Genomic DNA, 19774 nt, shown 5'->3' with positions numbered 1-19774 from the left:
AAGAAATTCCTTCCTGCCCATGTGCTGCTGGTTTTCTATATATGAACAATTTCTGGGATGGGGACCATTCAAACATACCTTAGTTAGACCAACACTGTTCTGCTGTCTTCCAACTTTGTGGTTGCAGTAAGAAACTAGGAGCCTGCCTACACACCCTTAGGACAATTGCTCACGTTCCACATGTATTCCTTTCTGGTGAACAGAAAGTGCCAAGTCCAGGTGTGTGTGCTCAGTGTAACAAGGAGCCACCAGGAGCTTGTCCCTCTCTAGCTTCCTCTGAGAGATGGAAACTCTCTGCAAAGGCCACTTCTAAACTGACAACAGATTCGTATCAAATAATAGTTTTGTGTGGATTCAATTATGTCTGTGTTTTAATGTTTCTAGATTCACTGGTTTTGTTGTTTGTTGAACAGAAAGCAATAGAGAGATGAGGGAGGGAAGGAGGGAGAATGGAAGAATGAATATATATCTGTCTATTTTGCTTTAGGAGAGAAACTGCCAGTTCTGTGTGTCTTGATATGCAAGCCCTGGAGCAGAGAAGAAAAAGCATCCGAGATGCAGAGGATATGTTCACCCACCACACTCTACAACAGTATTTGTACAAGCCCAGGCAAGAGGTGAGATCTTAAGAACACCCCAGTGCCAGAATAGGAGACTCTTAACAATACAATATTTGGATATTCTGGGAGAAATAGAATAGAAGCAAAATGGACCTTTGTCTCTCATTATGAGTAGCTGTAGCTCACAGCAAGAGCTGTTCTATAATTCTGCAACCAGGAAGTAGCTCTTCTGCCATGGGCAAGAGCATGTGAAACCAAGAGCATGAGAAGTGCTATAAACCCCACCAGTTATAGCATTCCATGTACTCTTTTTCAGAACGGTTTGCAGGACAGCATTAGCTGCTATATTTCTTCTGCTCGTGGCTCTTTGGATCCAAACCTGAGAGCCATTTTGGATGATCCAACTCTCCTAAGTCTCATTATAAGTGGGAACATGTGTATTTTGCGTTGGAGGGAGATGCATGTGCCCACTTTTCCCTGGTTTCAGATGAGACCTGGAAGCTTGGGAGAGGAGGCAGAAGTCTCTCACACTTCCTCTCTCAACTCTGCTTTGAAATCTCCAAAGCAGCTCTGGGGTGGAGGTTGCAAAGTGCCCCCACCTGTGTTCTTCTTTGGGATTTATTTTGTACAGTACATACAGACTCGGGGGGGGGGGGGTTGTGTTCAACTTTCTGGTCGCTGTTGGATTCCCAGCTCCAATCAGCTTCAACCCAGTGGCAGAATGGAGGTAAACAGTGCCCGGTTGGGCGTGTGGGGTGCACCCCCAAAGGGGGCAGGGCACGAAGGGAGCCCGCTGTGGCACCCATGCAGGGGTGCACTTGTGCGCCCCAGTCCAGGAGAGTAGGTGGCAATGCTCCTCTCGCCGCTGGGCTGGCTGTGAAGAAGCAGAAGCTTCCTTGCTCTTCACAGCCTCTCTCCACCCCCAAGTCTGCCTTCACCCAGGGAAGGGGGAGCCTTGGCTGGGTGCAACAGGCGGGGGCAGGACACTTGGAGGGTGATCTTCACCCTCCATGCTCTCCCGCCCCTGCCGCCGGCAGGGCATGAGGAGGAGGGGGATCTCAGGCAGACGCCTGGTTCGCCCCCCCATTGTGCGCCCAGGGCTACAGCCCCCATGGCCCCACTGTTTCAGCCAGCATGGCCAATGGTTAGGGGTGATCCAACTTGTATGTACTGCACTGATATGTGAATGTCCTCAGATTCCCCATTGCTGCTGTCACACCATGAATACTGGGGGCTTTCCCCTCTCTTTTAGGAATTTGAGTGGTCCTCTTGTTTGGGGGGGCAGGGAGAGGTACTTGGTTGTTTTCCATAATCCCAACTGGTTCAGACATTCATAGAATTGTAGAGTTGAAAGGGCTCCTGAGAGTCATCTATGTCCAGCCCCTGCAGTGCAGGACTCCCGCCCACAGCCTTGAAGCACCAACCTTCTGGTTTGGTAAAGAGCTTTTGTTTGAACTCTCTCTATAGTTTTATGCCTCAAGTCCAGGGTGCAGTGGGGAGGAGCAGCAAGGGGTCAGAAACAGGCCTTAAGGGGCAAGGATTTGTATCTGGGTGCTTGTTCTACACACATCCATTTTGGCCTTCTGATCATTCTTGTTGTCTTGCCAACAGCACAAGCATGTGTACAGCCGCCATGAACTATCCACCAACGAAGACGATAAGCAAAACAAAGAGATTTTCCACAGGACCATGAGGAGGCGCCTGGAGTCGTTCAAGAGCACCAAACTAGGCATGAGCCACCCTAAGAAGAACAAAATTCACAAGAGAGACCGAGGCCAAAAAAGAGTAAGAGCAGAGCAGTTGAGATTGCCTCACTAACACAGGGGGAGGGAATGTGGAGGCCAGGTGCCCATGCCCTCGTAAGGGTGCCAGGTCTCTGATGGGTCAAACGCTTTATTAATTTAGGATATTTATAACCCACCCCCAGAGTCTCGCACAGCAGCTTGCAAAAGGTTTTCACAGTGAAATCACATTCTATTCTAGCCATGTGTCCCTGTGGTGCCAGGGTTACCCAGGCAGCGTTTCTTGCCCTCATCCTTTGTTTCCCCCCTGGCTGCTGCCAGCCAGGTAGCAGCTCCCATCAAAGTCCTCTGAGGCAGGAGGGTGGGGGACCAAGCAGGTGGGTCGCACTTGCTGGTGTAAGAGGCAGTGAACAAGGAGGAGCTTTCTGCAGCCCCTTGGAGTTGTGTGATTGTTTTCAAACATTAAATAGCAGATATGAGGGAAGGCTTTCAGGACTCGGCCACAACATGCAGCGAGAGGTGTTGAAGCCTTTGCACCTTGGTCCTAAGATGCACAGACAGAGAGCTTCTTTCTGGCACAGGAGTCAAGCTTCCTTGGCCTGGATGGAATCCCTTCCATCCCATGCCAAACAGCAGTGAATCATAGAATCATAGAATCATAGAGTTGGAAGAGACCACAAGGGCCATCGAGTCCAACCCCCTGCCAAGCAGGAAACACCATCAGAGCACTCCTGACATATGGTTGTCAAGCCTCTGCTTAAAGACCTCCAAAGAAGGAGACTCCACCACACTCCTTGGCAGCAAATTCCACTGTCGAACAGCTCTTACTGTCAGGAAGTTCTTCCTAATGTTTAGGTGGAATCTAAACATTGTGGGGGAATCTAAACAGTGGGGGGATTTTGTGTTGGGGTTGCAGCAACATGGAGAGAGGGGAGGTTTTAAACCCCTCCTGGGCACGGTCCCAGCCCTGTGTGTCTCACACAGACACACACCGCACCTGCTATTTTTTAATTCGAAAAACAAACGTGCAACATCAAGTGACATATATAATGTCACACATAATTTGGGTCTGAGACAGGCAGGATGGGGCAGAGCCTGGGAGATTGTGTTGACTTTAAAAAAAGAAGTAATCTCAATTCTCTCCTTCTACTTGGCTTGCTTTGGTGTGGTTTGTTTTTGCCTTGATTTTTTCCCTTCCTTAAAAAAACATTTTGCTGCTGTATATTTTATTTATTTAGTTGTTTTTGTTTGTTTTTGTTTTGGTGTGTTTTAATAGTGTGTTGTGAGTTTTCTTTTAAATGGAAAGGTGGGGTATAAATACTTTTATAAAATAAACAAACAAACAAATCATTCTGCAGTTCAGGATTATTGCCCTCTTTTCCATTGGCCTTTGCCTCACTTTACTACTCTTTTCAAATCATTTCACTTTATTTGTCCCTGTCATTCTGAAACGATCTTTTGAGTTCTTTGCAAAATTACACATGTGGACTCGTGTATGCTGAATTTTCTGGATGTAAAGCTACAACTTTGCCAAAAGGAAAAACTTGTAAGAACAAATGTTTTCCAGCCGTGAAGGAGAAGTGGCTGGAAAATGAGCTGGGAGAGCCACTGTGCTAAACTGCTTCTGCACCATGCATGCAATATGCTGGTACCTCTTTGAAGCTGCCCAGCAATCTTTATGTTATGGGGTGCCACAAAAATGCTGCAAGTAATGAAGTTAATAAGTAGATGGGGACTTGATTTTGCCAGAAGTCAGTGGCATGCAGACTGTGCCCCTTCCTTGTGCAAGAGCCTGCAGAGATCATGAAATGCTGGTGATCCAAACAGAATCAGCTTCAACTTTGCAACTCCAACCCTTTCTCCAGCTTTTTAGACGTTGGTGGGGAAGTGGACCTGGCTGGCAGGCCAAATCCTGACCCTTCCCCAGCCCCGTCACAGGCCACTTTGAATCTAAAGTGCGCCTGCAAAAGGGCCGCTTCAAAGGGGCTCACTGTTGCTGTGGGTCAGCTGACTGGCCTGGACAGCAAGCTCCCCTGCAGTGGTCCCCCAACATCATAACAGTAACAGGCGAGGGAGAGGTGGGTGGCCCTGCCCATCTGCCAGAGTGGCCCACAGCAGTGGGGGAGGCCAGGATCTGATCTGTTGGTTTGATCCAGTTTCCCGTCTCCTTATCTAAAAAGCTCGCAGGAGGAGGGGGATAGATCCAGTGATGGCAAAAGCCTGCCATCTCTGCCAGTTATGGAGAGCTTAGCCTTGCCGTGCTGGAGCCAGTAATCCATGGTGAGGAACTATTAGGACCCTTAGGGTGGCTAATTTCTTGGTGGGTCCTCCCACAGTGGAACTCAGGAGTTCTGCCGCATAAGGAATCAACTGCTTCTGCAGCAAGGGGCGAGAAACAACAAGTCCAGCATTTCCAATGATAGAGAGTTAGGGTTGTTTTTTTCACTCACAGTACATTTCCAGCCTGATTGGTGTTACTAAGAGATCTGTGGAAAGACCAACAGAAGATATGATCACTGAGTACTGCTGCTGACTTAGTGGAGCTTTAGGCTGATGCATAACTGAGATTTTGAAAGACTTTGTTTGGGAGCTGGAGCCACGTTCTCTGCACCTACAGGATGTGCGTTGTTTTCATCATCACCATTGACATGAATTTATTAATCACCACCTGTGCAATTGTCTGAAGGTATAATAAAAACTTTATGGCTGCAGCTGCAATCCTATACACGCTGTCCAAGGGGAAGTAGCACTGAGCTCAGTGGGACCACCTCTGAATAAACATGCCTGGGACTAGGAATTATGCTTATCTGTAGTAATGCCCCCTTTTGATGGCAATGGTGATTATGGTTTCAGAGTTTCTTGCACTTTCCATTGATGGCCAAGCTGTGTCTCAGAATGGGGATGGTGACCTCTGCTGGCCTGAGCAGCAGTTAACAGATGAAATGAGCCTTGGCTCTTATTTTTCGGTGAACAGTGACAACCCTCTGCACATGGATTCTCCCACGGTCTCACTTGATAAAAGTTGATAAGATTTCATGAATGCCAACACAATTATATAACTTGCAGCTAAGACTAGTTCTAGGTAGACACTGGCAGGCACCAGCTCTACAACCGATAAAGCAAGCACCCCAAACTCGACCCTCCAGCTGTTTTGGGACTACAATTCCCATCATCCCTGACCACTGGTGCTGTTAGCTAGGGCTGATGGGAATTGCAGTCCCAAAACAGCTGGAGGGCCGAGTTTGGGGATGCCTGCGATAAAGGAATGGCTTCAAAGTGCACACATGGGCAAGGTGGCAAGCACTACCAGAAGACAACATGGACCTGGTTTGCATGGCACAGCAGGCCAGTCTATGGCACACGGAGACTGCTTGAAGGTGTGAGCTCCCTGAGAGGAGCTCACAGCCGCGTTGCTTCCTCTTCCCTTTTTACTAGAGCTGAGCCAAGGTTTGGCCTGTGGTCAAGCTCTCCGCACTAACTGCCAGACCTGGGCAAACCCAAGTGTCATGCAAGCCAGGTCATTCAGCTCTGTTGCTGGAGAAATGGGCTCCATTTATTGGATCCTGGAGCAATGAATGTAATTTTGATTACACAAATTGAAAATAGGTGAGAGCTCCTTATACAATGGAAACACAGAAAAGGTGTAGTGCAAGGTGCTTCACAAGGCTTTTCTGCTATGTGACACATGGAAACTCACTTTTTATTTCACCACTGGAATATTTGGGCCCGCAAAAAGATTCCAAACTTATTCTGCTTGTATATGCTATGTACCAAAATGTGTGTGTCATTTTGCTTGTTTATTTCAGAGAAATAGCAATGTCATTCCAAATGGTAATCTCTCTTCGGAAGCCATAAAGGAAAAAGGTAAATGTGCTGTTAAATTGCTAATACCTTGACTCCCATTTGCAAATATATTTGGGTTTGTATCTTGTTGTAATTGTCTGAAGTAGAGGTTCTCAAACTATCTTCCCCAGGCCCACTTGAGATGGTCAAAAATTACTGAGGCCGAACCATGGCAATGCAGAGTTGGCCCCAGACACAAAATGGGGGCAGTGTTTGGCATCATCAGCTGGCAACCATTGGCATCATTTGATTCTGGAAATTTTTGCCACAACAAGTTTTTTGTGGCAGGGAATTCTGTAGTTCAGCTTTCCTCAAACTAAGGATAGAACATTAACTGATTCAGACTCTCCACTTTAGATACAATTTGCTCATCCAGAGCTCTTAACTAGAGAAGGATTTTCATTTTTTATGTTCCCCTCTTTCCCCATAAATCTCTTAAAAGTATTTTTATTCATCTCCTATTATTTCCACACACCCCCTCACATCTAACTTGCATCTTATTCCCCGTCTCCCCCAGAATTCCCGGTTTCTTTTATCCCTCCTCCCTGCTCCTTTTTATATTCACTTCTTCTTGTGTAAGTTTCCCTTTCTTATCCCCTCCCTCTCTATTTGCAGTTTATCACTTGCAGAGCCAGTGTGGTGTAGTGGTTAAGTCTCGTAATCTGGGGAACCGGGTTCGATTCCCTGCTCCTCCACGTGCAGCTGCTGGGTGACCTTGGGCCAGTCACACTTCTCTGAAGTCTCTCAGCCCCACTCACCTCACAGAGTGTTTGTCGTGGGGGAGGAAGGGAAAGGAGAATGTCAGCCGCTTTGAGACTCCTTAAAGGGAGTAAAAGGCGGGATATCAAATCCAAACTCTTCTTCTTCATCATCATCATGATAATTTAAAGCATTAGTTTCCTTCAGTGCCCCTCCCAGTCCCCCCTGACCACCCTGACTCAGTTTCCTCTTCTCTCCCACTCATCCTCCTGTGGGTGCCCTCCTGCCCACCAGCTCTGCAGCCCCAGGAGGCCCTGCCCAAGGCCAGGTGGGCCTTCTGAGGTGGAGCAGGGGGCCATTGCCTTGGACTGAATCAGGGGAGGCTTCCAGGCTCTGTAGGAGACTGGTGGGGAAGCAAAGGGGATTGGAGTGTGGGCATGTCCATGAAGCAGAGGAACAAGATGGTGTGTCAACAACCCTGGGTGCTTCTCCCTCGAGTCTCTCCATTCCTCTTGCCTCATTCCTTCCTGTTGTCCCTCTGTTCTTACATTCAGCCAGCCCCTCTGTTCATCCACTGCCTATCTCCCCTTTTTATTTCTTTCCCTCCTGAATAGTGCTTTGTTCTGTAACTTCCTCTTGCCCCCATGTATGCCTTTGGCTTACTTCTCTCAGACACGCTATGAGCTGCAAACCATAACATAGGGTTGCCATATTTCAAAAAAACCAGGAAACTACCGAAATTGTTGAACTTTTTTTAGACAAACCCCCAAAATGTGGTTGTGACTGGCCTAAGATCCAGGACAAAGCGCCACCTTTCAGAAATTCCCTCCAGACATCAATTCTGACTTTGAAATCCTGGCAATGTCTGGCATTTCCCAGACGTGTGGCAGCCCTGAGCTCTGTCTGGAGAAAGCTAAATCAAGAGTCCAAATACAGACAACACACTCAGGGCAGCAGCAGAAGGCCCAGAAGAGCCAAGCAGATATTGCCTCTTCCCTGAGAGCACACACAGTTGAGGCTTGCGCTAAGCCATTGGATTAACATTACGTGCAAACCAAGCCAAGGTTAGCAGTTTAAAATATAAATAAATAAATAAATAAATAAATATTCTATAATGCCCTTCATCCGAGGATCACAGGGTAGTTTACAATATAAAAACACAAAAATATATAACATAGTAACAAACAAAAATAATATCCCCCCCATAGATTGTTTAATTAGCCAAACTTCCAGCAGTGAGTGAGTGTTGTTTTTTTTTAAAAAAAAAAATGCCTCAGTTTGCACTACTGTATAAGACTGTACTGTAAATTAATATTGTTTTCTTCCAGAAATTGAGTTTTCTGAACCAGAGGAGAATGATTATGACAATCTACAGACAGGGAGAGCAATAGAATTCCTTGCTAATGTCACCAAGCAGAACTTCACAGATACAAGTGGTAAGGATATGAATGGCGCGATTTCACCTCTGCAATATTATAAAAGCATATCTTGATTTTTATCATGATGCTATCTAACATAAGTAACTATAGTTATAACAACAGACTGAGGATTAAGGACACCATAACTGGTGTTAAATTAAGAATTTGCACAGATTCAAAATCTGATTAATTTCCTAAATCTGAAATCCAATTCAAATGCAGTCTGATTGCTTAAAACCCTGCAAAAAATGTCACACACATTAAAGGGTTCATCATGAAATTGCAAAATTGTGCAGTACAATTACAATGCAGAACTGTTTTTTTCAGTAATCACTTTCAACTCTGTCCCTGGGATGATGAAATAGTGCTTCAGGTTATAATGGAGAGAGAAATATTACAGAGTGGTAGCAAAATTTTTATGTGGGTTTATCACGAAGTTCTGTGTTGTTAAGAGAGGTGGTGAACTCTCCTTCCTTGGAGGTTTTTAAGCACAGGTTGGATGGCCATTGTCATGTATGATCTAGTTGAGATTCCTGCATTGCAGGGGGTTGGAATAGATGACCCTCGGGGTCCCTTCCATCTCTACAATACCATGATTCTGTGATCATTCTATGTGGTCTGTTAGTAACCTCCATGAATGGGACTCTGAATGAAAAGTATCCTTGGCATATTGCGATGCAGTAGATATAATATTGTCCTACAGAGGAAAGGGGTCAAGGAAGCTGGGAGCTTTGCTCTTTGCAATAAGGGAGATCTCAGTTCGTTAAGCTACATGAAGATGAACCACCTCTGCAATCAGCCCAACACAATTCTGTGTTCCTAGCCAATTGGGTGGAGATTGTTGCATGCCAGTGAACTTATTGCCTGTTTACTTAACAACTGAATTTGTCACTCCCTGACTTTTTATAGGCATTGATAATCCAGTATTTTCAGCTGATATCGAACAAAACTCCACCATGAGGTTTTCGCCTTGGCTCTCTGGAGAAGAGATGGTGGTGCCATCCCAACGGGCCAGAGTGCAGATACCTTATTCTCCAAACAACTTCCAGCGGATTGCTCCCATTCGACTCAGCAATAGATCTGTAGACTCCTTTTTGCAAGTAGATGGTCCTGAAGAGCGGTCTCGAAGTTTCCTCCCAGAATCAACACACATGTAAGTAATATTTTAGGCATTTTTGCAGACAACTATTTTCTCACTTTTGAGGTTTCATCTTTTTCTCTTTCTTTTCTTTTGAACTTCTCAAGGAGGAATCCTGCACTAGAAAGCCAAATGGCCGTCTTTTAGATGTTTGGGGATCCTAATGGTCCAGAGTTCACTTGATCACATCCGCTTCAGCGATCACCTTTGATTCAGTAATTCTAGAAATCCCATAGGAACAAAGGCAGTCCAAACTCTTCTTTACATTCTCTGCCTCCTTTTGATCTTTCTGTCATCTCTAGCATTAACTTTATATTTTCTGTTTTGAAGCAAAAGAAGTTCAGGTTTTGAATGTAGATTTATATATGGTTATGCTTCTCTATTTTCTTAAATATATGTCAGTCACACAAAGGTAGAGTAGGCTTTTCTCACAAATGCAAGGGACAGTGCTACCCCCACACAGCAGAGCAGGCCTACTGATGAGGCAAAAATCTCTCTGTGTGTGTTCTGTCTTCCTCCTGAACTACTGTTTTTGTTGAGTTGTTGGGGTTGATAATAAGTTTGGGGGCTGACAAGGTGTGTGCGCATGGGGGGGGGCTGACAGAGGCATATCTGGGGAGTTCTTAGCATGTAGGACAACACAGAGGATGTTCCCCCAAAGTCTGGGTTTTCTACAATCCCTAATGCTGTACAGTTTGTTGGAAAAGAAACGTTTGTCCCAACTAGATACAGTACCGGCATTTTAAATAGTAACCAGAGAGGGAGAGAGAAAGGCACGGTCCATTATTTGTGAGCACATCCACATGCAGAGGGTTCCCCAGGGAGCATGAGAGTCCTGCTTTCCTAATCTGCTCAGAGGCACAAGAGACATTTGGGTGAAAGGGAGGGATGCATCTCCATTTGGTGCAAGTGGCCCATGGCGCTAGAGAATGAGTAACGTTTATCAAGGCAAGGGGGAGGGCTGGGTGGATATATTAGAAGTGCACCCTGACCTATCCCACCTGCCTGTTACCTGCACACAGGTGGGAGACAGGGTTCTGTTCAGCACCTAGAAATTCTCAGCTCATGAGTGCTGTGGCCTGGTGGACTGGATTATGCCCCCAAATGTATGTATAGAAAGGATTGCATTTTAAAAGATATATTAGTAGAATCAGTTAAATGTCCACTTGGTGGCGCCACAATAAAAGCCATTCAGAGCTCTCCTTGCAGTATGGACCTTTCATAACTTCACGGGATAGGCCAGGGGTCGGCAACCTTTTTCAGCCGTGGGCCGGTCCACCTTCCCTCAGACCATGTGGTGGGCCAGACTTTATTTTGAAAACAAAAATAAAAATGAATGCATCCCTATGCCGCACAAATAACCCAGAGATGCGTTTTAAATAAAAGCACACATTCTACTCATGTAAAAACACGCTGATTCCTGGACCGTCTGTGGGCCGGATTGAGAAGGTGATCCAGCCCCCGGGCCTTAGGTTGCCTACTCCTGGGATAGGCGATCTCCACGTTTATTTCACATACCTCGAAAGCAGCAACCAAAATTGCTAAGATGACCCAAGCTGTAGCTGGTTTTCATTTAAGACATAACTGTATTCTGACTTCCAATTCCTTTGCCACAACAGGTGACCCAACCTTTGCTGTTATGATGTCAGGACATTCTTCAGATGAAATGCTCCCTCCTTGGGAATACGAACAAACAAAATCGGATTTTGTTATCGGAGAAACGCCTCAGCTTGGGTCCAGTGTGCCTGAAGGGCCTTGGCAACGAGACTACACACCTCTGGAAGGCAGGGACATTTTAACCCTTGACTCTTTCTCGCCAGGAGTTACCTGGCCTCCGCTGGCAAGCAGTCTTGAATGCAAGGGACCATCAAGCGCATTTTAATACAAGTTACTATACTGACACTAGGTACGAACCAGTGAATTCACATTCACAAGCAGGAATCTGATTTTGGGAACACTCAAAAGAAGAAATGGCCGCTTAATGCACAAGCTCACACAGGTCAGCAGCAGCAAGACGGGTTCAGAGTTCTCGTTTTCCCCACAGGCTGAAACCTGTGCAGCGTCCTAAACTTTAAAAGTTGGCATCTTTTCACATTCCCCACCCCGGGAGCAAGAGGAAACTCAGCTGTGAGTCTTGACTTGAGTGAGGGGAACACATGAGAAAGAATGTGAATTATATAGACTCTATGTATGTATATATTTTAAAAGAGAATGTTTAAACGTGGCCAGATTTTGTAGAAAACTTTATTTGAAAAACTGAACTCTGAGTTCAGCTGGCTATGTTTCACGCTGAAGGAACTCAAGTTCAAACATCAAGATAATATACTGTACAGGTGGTGACCATTTTGTGCACATCCGATAGATGTGCGACCGCCAACCCACACATTGTTTTCGGCCTTGGGAGGGGGTGGAACAGGCTTACGTGTGATCGCTGAGACACGCAATGACCCAGAATGCAACCCCCACACAACCTGTACTTCCTTAAAAAAAAAAAAGTATTTATTTTAGGGATTTGTGATATGAAGATTTTCAAAATGGAGCTGGCTTTAGGGCTGGTACCAGGCCAGGGCCATCTAGGGCAGCACAAGGGCATCCATACTGGAACCCAGACTCAGAAGGTGTGATCTCCAATTTAGGGATCCCAAGATCAGTGGGCTGAACTGGAAGCTGCACATGCCCTGCTCTGTTGACCAAGCAAAGGTCTAGGCCTGGCTCCTAGTGTCTGTACCAGGCCTGGCCAACCCAGAGGCTTCAGTCTGCCTACCAGTGGGCTGGTGTTACCCTGTGCTGCTGCAATGGGCTATCATGGCCACACAGAGCATCCAGACTGGCTGCTAAACTGCATCCCGGCAGCAGACCCCTGCAGTTCCTGGTTCAACCCCTGGAACTCTCAGCAGCTTTGCATCTCCTTCCTATGCCATATTTCCAAAAACACGCACTAAGGCTGCAATCGCGTGCACACCTACTTGGGAGTAAGTCCCACTGAGCTCTGCTGGGCTTATTTCTGAGTAAACATGCACAGTATTGCACTGTAAGGTGATCTGCAGAAAAGTATTCTGGGTGAAATGGAGTAGTGCCTTTTTATCAACTGTGAAAGATAAAGGAGATATATTTTCTTACTGTCAAATGTTTTAAGTAGTGAATAGCTAATTGAACTATGGCCTTTTAATTCTCACAATCAATATTGCAGGGAATTAAATAATGTTTTGCTTTATAAACAGCCCCCTCCAAAGCTGATGTAGAATTTTAGTGCAAAGGAGCCTGCGTGGGTCTCACCTTTTTTTAAAAAAAATAAATTAAGTTGATCCACATGATATAATCTCATCAAGAAAAGTAGACAAGTTACAGAGTGAATTTTAAAAATCTATAAAAAAAATTTTTTTTATACCTGTAGTTCCTCAAATACTGTCGTCTTCTGTGTTTGACAGTTCTTTTTAAGTGCCATGACCTCAGGTCACTTAAGCTTCATAGTACTGTAAATTGATAGTCTGGTGTGTGTGTGTGTGTGTGTGTGTGTGTGTGTGTTCAAAAGGAGAGCTTGATTTTTATCTTGATACTAAATAGATTATGATTTAGGGCCAGCTAAAAGACTTACAGTGCAGTCCTATACTAAAAAAAAAAAAAGTCTCATTGAGTTCAATGGTGTTTTACTCCCAGGGAAAGTGAGAGTCTAAAAAATTGACATTGGCCTACAGTGTTTAATGGTTTCTCAAAAGTAATGTAAAAATTGGTGACTTTGCTGACTTTCACAATTGCCATTACTTTCCAATATTGTTTTACACTTGGCAGGAACACTGCATTTTCTCATTACAAAGAACATTCTCCCTTTGTAATGGAATAGGCAGGTCAACCACATTTCAGAACAAGTCGTGAATAGAAGGAGCCAAAATCTCGAATGGCTTGCTGAGTTGTTGATTCAAGTCAGACATCACTTCCAAACCATAGTATGGAGCAGCTTTTCCAGTGTAATTTTCTTTCTTCTCAGTACTCTAGTTTTTGCATTTAGTGGCCTCTGGAAGTGAAGAAACTTGCTGCAACTATAGAACTGTCAATCCAAACAGCATGGGCAACCTTATTTAAACCATGGTCTATAAATTCACTTCCATCCATGGTTTCTGATTCTGGTTTGCTGGTAAACTTAATCAAATATTGTACGAAGCAAAACCTCTTTATATCTGCATGGTTATGAATGCCTTCAACATCAAATATAGGACTCCTCTAAAACAAATTTCTCTACAGTGTACCTTTGTGATTTTAAATGCCTAATTTTTCAGTTCATACATGCATGCCCATTTCTTGATGGTTTGTAGTTGGACATGTGTACTAACTCCATTTAAAAGTGTAATTTTTGAGGGGAAGTCACATAGTGTTATGAAAGTTGCTTCTCTGGTCTTTGATATGCCCTTAGCCTCATTTTTACTAAAGTGCCGGCAAAACTTTCCTTATAGAGTCCAGCTTTGTGTGGATATAACTTTCACATAGATATTTGGTTTGATCTCAGTACACTAAATCACAGATATGTATTAGCAAATGTCATGTACATTTCTGCAACCTTTCAGTTCTGTGTGCCTCTTGTTTTAAGGGATGCCCACCACGAAAAATTTATCTGTTATTTCTCCCTGTGAAAATTAGTTGCAAGATGATGTTGAATTTAGAAGGCGTTTTTCAGGTCTAGAAGTGAAAAATTAGGATGTGTAAAAGCCAAGGCACAATAAAGCCAAAGCTAAGGGATCACAGATGTAATCCTATATCCCCTTACCTGGAAGTAAGTCTCATTGAACTCGGCATATGACCATGCTGTTAAAGACCTACTGGCTTAATGGGAGAAATGTAATGCTTAATGCTCTCCCATGGTTTTGGGGGTGTTGGCAGCAAACTTACGCTGGAGTGAGTGGATTTCTGTTGAAGGCTGTAAGCTGATAATCAACACAGAGACTCTCATGAATAAGGGCAATAAAAGTGAATATGCCCATCAGTGGACAATTTGCTTTAATTTAGAATCGTTGTCTATTTTGTGTAAAGAGGATATATTAAATGGTGTATTCTCTCTCTGTTTTGCTATGTTGCACTATTAAGCCTGTTGAATTTGTGGCAGTGTGTGTGTGTGTGTGTGTGTGTGTGTGTGTGTATGTGATGGACACAGTCTTTATTCAAATGAATTTTCTGAACTGTGAAGAGACGAATATACTGTAGTCTATGTGTGAACAAATCAGAATTTTATGTAGGAAAAGCTGAAAAATATTTATAATGTGCCTTAAAAACCATACTATAAAGAGCTGGTGCTTTTTAATGACTTTGCAGTGATTTCTAGGAAGTCTCGACTTTCTTTGTGATATTATTAAGTGACTCTTTTACTTGGGAAATAAATGTCTTTATAAATGTTTAAATACTAGCTTGCACAAGGACCATTAAATGATAAATTGTAGGACTTTGATGTACGGTATCCCAAAGTGTATATTTAAAAAGGTTGCACATTACCCAAAAAAAAAGATATATAATAAAGATAACTTATTGGATCTATTTCTTTATAATGTCAGCAGGTTCCTATTGATAAGGAAATGTAAGAAGAATGTAGGAGCAGTCTTGCTGGGTCAGGCCATCTAGGTCCCTCAGGCCCATTTTACAGTTTCCAACAGTAGCTAACCAAATACCTCTGGAAGCATACAAACAAGGCTGTGGTGCTCTCCTATCTTCTGGTGCTCGTGAGGTATATTGCCTCCGTATTTGAAGGATCCGCGCAGTTCTCATGGCTATTGACCTCAAGACCGCAACAGTAGCTGGGAATGGGGAGTCCTATGCATTTCTTCCAGATCATTTCTCATCTTGGCAATACCCCTTACGGAAGGGAGGAACCAAAGAACCTTAGGTAACAGGGCATCAGAGCTCTGCTCAGAAACACTTGGATGCAAAGCAGTTTGCAGGCTCCAGTCATGGATAGCTCAGTTGGTTAGAGTGTGGTCCTGATAATGCCAAGATTGCAGGTTTGATCCCCATATTCCTGCATTGCAGGGGGTTGGACTAGATGATCATCGGCGTCCCTTCCAACTCTACAATTCTATGATTCTATAATTCAACTCAAAGTCGCTATGGAAAGATGCTCTCAGGACAGGATGTGGATGGGAGGGCAGTCATCCATCCCCAGTAGGGTTCCTGGTTTAATCAAACTGCCTCCTCTGAAATACGTTTTGTCCCATGAGAGGGAAGATACAGGTACTCAAGGCTTCATAGCTAAAGAAGCTTAAGTATGGTTTGGTATGACGTCTGGCTTAATAAAACTATGCATGTCAATGTCTGGAAAAGCAGAATAGTGGTTTGAATGGTTTGCAAACCATGGTTCAGAATTATGTCTGAATTAGGTAAAGGTAAAAAGGGACCCCTGACCATTAGGTCCAGTTGTGGCTGACTCTGGGGTTGCGGCGCTCATCTTGGTTTATTGGCCGAGGGAGCCAGCGTACAGCTTCCGGGTCATGTGGCCAGCATGACTAAGCCGCTTCTGGTGAACCAGAGCAGCACACGGAAACGCCGTTTACCTTCCCGCTGGAGCGGTTCCTATTTATCTACTTGCACTTTGACATGCTTTCGAACTGCTAGGTTGGCAGGAGCAGGGACCAAGCAACGGGAGCTCACCCCGTCGCGGGGATTCGAACCGCAGACCTTCTGATCAACAAGTCCTAGGCTCTGTGGTTTAACCCACAGTGCCACCCGCGTCCCTATGTCTGAATTAGTAAAGCATAATTACAGCCATTCCTTCACCTCCAGAGGCTGCTGCTCCATGGAGATGGGAGTGAATTTGGAGCTGAGATGATGGCTTGCTTGTTGCATATTTAGAACACAAACTAACTCTGGTTTGAGTTTCCACACTGCTTACTGTAAGCCATCATTTAGTTTGATATCTGAGTGGAAGCAGCATAAATACAATAGGCCAATTACCATAGCACAGATGGACTGATAGTGTGCTTTCAAGGCTGATTGTGGACATGTGGCCCCCAGCAGATTACTATGGAGAAAGTAGTTTGTGGGATGCAGTTTAACACACACACCCTAAATGTGCACAAAATCGCTTCACAGTCTTAATTTGAGCAAGCCATTCAAAGGGTCTCGTTTGCTTTTTCCATTCTGAAATCCTGCTTCCTGTTTCCCTATGTGTGAGTTCCCCTCCCGCATTGCATTATTCTGTTGGATTCTTTGTGAATGATGTCATCCGTAATTAGAAGCCAATGTAAAAATGAGAATGATGACCACTTTATTCCATTACAGTGACAGCAGGTTTAGGACCAGCGACCTTGTGACCCTGGTCCTGTCCAAAGGCAACACTTGGGAGCACAGCTAAGAGAGAGTCCCAGGCTTGCAGTCTTTTCAACAACAAGGGCAGTGGGGTTATAATGCTGCCTAGGAATGCAAGACGCAGCTGGGCTTTGGTGTGCACATTCTGTAGTATTGCCTACCGCAACCAAGGAAACTTTACACAATAGCTAGCTGGGCAAAACAATGAGGTTAGAGGAGGAGGGAGCAGGGAGAGAGGCGACTGGAAGGAAAACAAGGATGATGAGCAATCAGAAAGGGTGAAATTAGGGTAAGAACACGCCATGGTGTTCCTTGAGCATGTGTTGGGCTTCTTAAAAGATGCACACAAAGAGAGTACTTGGTGCAACCCATTCCTGAAACTAAAGCCAACTGGGACATGGTTGTGTTTTGCAAATTACAGCAGCCTTGACAGAAAAGCTTCACTAATAAAGTTATGTTCAGCTTTTAAGCAAACATTCTAAATACATTGCTCTGAGCTAGAAAAGAGCCATGGGAGAACAAAGAGATTTTGGTCATAGTTTCAGCAATGGCAAAAGACCGGCTTTTGGAAACATTCAGCTGCGGGGGGGGGGGGGGGGACGGGGACATAGCACACAACCCACCTCCTTCTGTGCACACTGTGATTCCAAGCAAAGACACTAATAGGCTTGTGAAAGTCCCAGGCCAGGTGCTTCCCAGACCCGATCCCCCCCCTCTACCTGAAATACAAGGTGGCTGGGGGTTGTGCTGTGTTGGGAGCCAGAGTCAGGAGTAGGTCAGCAATAAAAACACCAATGTTAGTGAAGTTAACTCTTTATTCAAGAAACCAAAGCAATGCAGTCCTAGCGATCACAGCAACGTTTCCCAGTAGTTCTTGCCCCGATGAGGCAATTACAAGGATGGAATGTTCCTGCCTTCCTATCACGCTCTAACACTACTCATCCCTCTTGTACCTCTTTGTTTTGCCCTCTTCATTCCCCTCTGTGTTCTGAGAGACTGGGGTGGTGGTGGGCCTGGTCACAGCAGGAGGGGCAGACTCTCTGGCTTCTTCAGCAGCTTGTCTCAACTCTGCCTCTTGGCCCCCCTCCTCTCCAGCTTCCGCTTCAGCTTCAATGTCTGAACTGCTCTCTTCCATGGCCTCTTCCAGCTCACTAAACCCTGTGACCTCTTCTGCTTCCGACACTTCCTCCTCCCACACTGCCCCCTTTTCCCTCCAACCACAGTGAGTGGTCCCAACACCACTCCCTGAGCCTTCTTCCCTTGGGGTTCCCAAGCTTGTGCCAGCACTCCTCAGCATCCACAACATGCTGCCAATTCTTCTCTTCTCCTTAGTAAAGGGTAAAGGGACCCCTGACCAAAAATAACTTTGGAACAATAATCATTTTGGTTGTGGCCAGTAGGTCCATAATAGAAAGTTTCATTTTTCCCAAGCGCCACATATCTGTGTTTATTGTTTTCCATACTTTGCCATAATTTGTCTGATACAACTTATTTAAACTGTGTGTAATCAGAACACCTGAGCAGCTGAAACTTCTAAGCTATTGGGATTTGTAACATTTTAGAGAAGGTTTTTTGAAGCTGGGGAGGGGGTATGAAATAACATTACTTCTGATTTTTGAAAATTTACTTTAAGAAATTTTACTTTAAGAAATATTGGAGTTCTTCAATTCCAGACAACAGTTTTCTGGTGGTGTAAAAGTGCTGTGCAAAATGTATAAGATATTATTGAAATGGGAGACAAAGGATGAGCAAGTAAAAGCTTCGATGATACATTGGGAAATAGATATTGGTCATAATATAGATATGGAAACATGAGAATGATTGTGGAATATGGATATAAAATTTACAGCATGTTATGGTCTAAAAGAAAATTACTGTATATGAAAATGATATATTGATGATATACAACACTGAGTAAATTGGAAAAATGTATAAATCATAATCAAGTAAATGTTGGAAACGTAACAAGAAAGAAGGTTCTATCATATGTGGTGGTCTTGGAGTAAGGTTAAAGCTTGTTGGGAAATGATATATAATGAATTGAAAAAGATGTTTAAAATAACGTTTGTAAAAAAACCAGAAGCCTTCCTTTTGGGAATAATAGGGACAGAACTACCCAAACTGTATAGAAATTTATTCATGTATGCAACTACAGCGACATGAATGTTACTTGCCCAAAAATGGAAAGAAGAACTCCCAGAGAAAGAAGAATGGATACAAAAACTGCATGAAATATGCAGAAATGTCAAAACTTACTGGAAAAATAAGATCAAGATAACAAACACTTTATAAAAGAATAGAAATGGTTTATTGAATATTTACAAATAAACTGTAAACAGATAAGAGCATTGGCAGGATTATTGTAACAAGCTGCAGTTTTAGAAGAGTACATGTTTAAAGTAGATGAATAAATGAGTAAATAAATATAATTTGGATATGCAGAAAATTTTAAATATTAAACTATTTATTATATTAGAATAAAATATTAAAAATATATCACATCAGATCCAATCAACACTGGAAAACTGTTGTTGTTGTTGTTGCTGCTGCTATATTAATGATTTTCAATTTTATACATTTCAATAATTTTACAATCATTTTAACATTGACTTCCTTCCCCCTCTTTCTGCAGTTCCTTAAATTTACCGGTAATTGCAGAAAGGGGGAAGGAAGTCAAGTTTTGAAATGTTAAAATGATTGTAAAATTATTGAAATGTATAAAATTGAAAATCATTAATAAAACAACAACAACAGTTTTCCGGTGGTTCCAAGATTATGGCGAATAATAAAGGCGACAGTGGGCACCCTTGGTTTGTCCCACAGTCATTTTGACGTTTTTGTGAGTCTATATTATTTAACCTAATTGTGGCAAATGTCGTGCCATAAATGTTCTCTAATAATCCAATGAATTTTGGGTCAAATACAAACTTTTTTTATCACTTTAATTAAATACCTGGGTTTTACACAATCAAATGCTTTAAATATATCTAATGATAGACAGGCTAATGTTGACATTTTCTGGTTGCTGTGGTATATTAATTTCAGTAATTTTCTAACTGGGTCTGTAATTTTGCGTCCTGGAACAAAACC

The 19774-nt window shown here is 43.7% G+C and overlaps 1 protein-coding gene across 3 annotated transcripts in view; it reads left to right on the top strand.

Moving 5' to 3' along the window:
- SLC9A3 (solute carrier family 9 member A3) overlaps nucleotides 1-14920 on the top strand; it is a gene marked incomplete at its 3' end in the record, with an annotated part of 109752 nt that extends 94832 nt beyond the window's left edge. For 2 of the 3 annotated variants that reach the window (XM_080976650.1, XM_080976651.1), the window contains exons 12-17: nucleotides 488-617; nucleotides 2172-2345; nucleotides 6109-6166; nucleotides 8173-8280; nucleotides 9172-9415; nucleotides 11020-14920. In XM_080976650.1, the coding sequence (XP_080832776.1) occupies nucleotides 488-617; nucleotides 2172-2345; nucleotides 6109-6166; nucleotides 8173-8280; nucleotides 9172-9415; nucleotides 11020-11023 (718 nt within the window). Of the gene's footprint in view, nucleotides 1-487; nucleotides 618-2171; nucleotides 2346-6108; nucleotides 6167-8172; nucleotides 8281-9171; nucleotides 9420-11019 lie in introns of those variants that run through there. The other variant, XM_080976652.1, reaches the window with a different exon arrangement.
- Nucleotides 14921-19774: the final 4854 nt, after the last annotated feature.

The sequence above is a fragment of the Podarcis pityusensis genome, assembly GCF_964106645.2.
Source record: "Podarcis pityusensis genome assembly, chromosome: 13".
Classification (NCBI taxonomy): Eukaryota; Metazoa; Chordata; class Lepidosauria; order Squamata; family Lacertidae; genus Podarcis; species Podarcis pityusensis.
The sequence above is the reverse complement of the archived record's forward strand: the minus strand, read 5'-3'. Positions and strand labels throughout refer to the sequence as shown.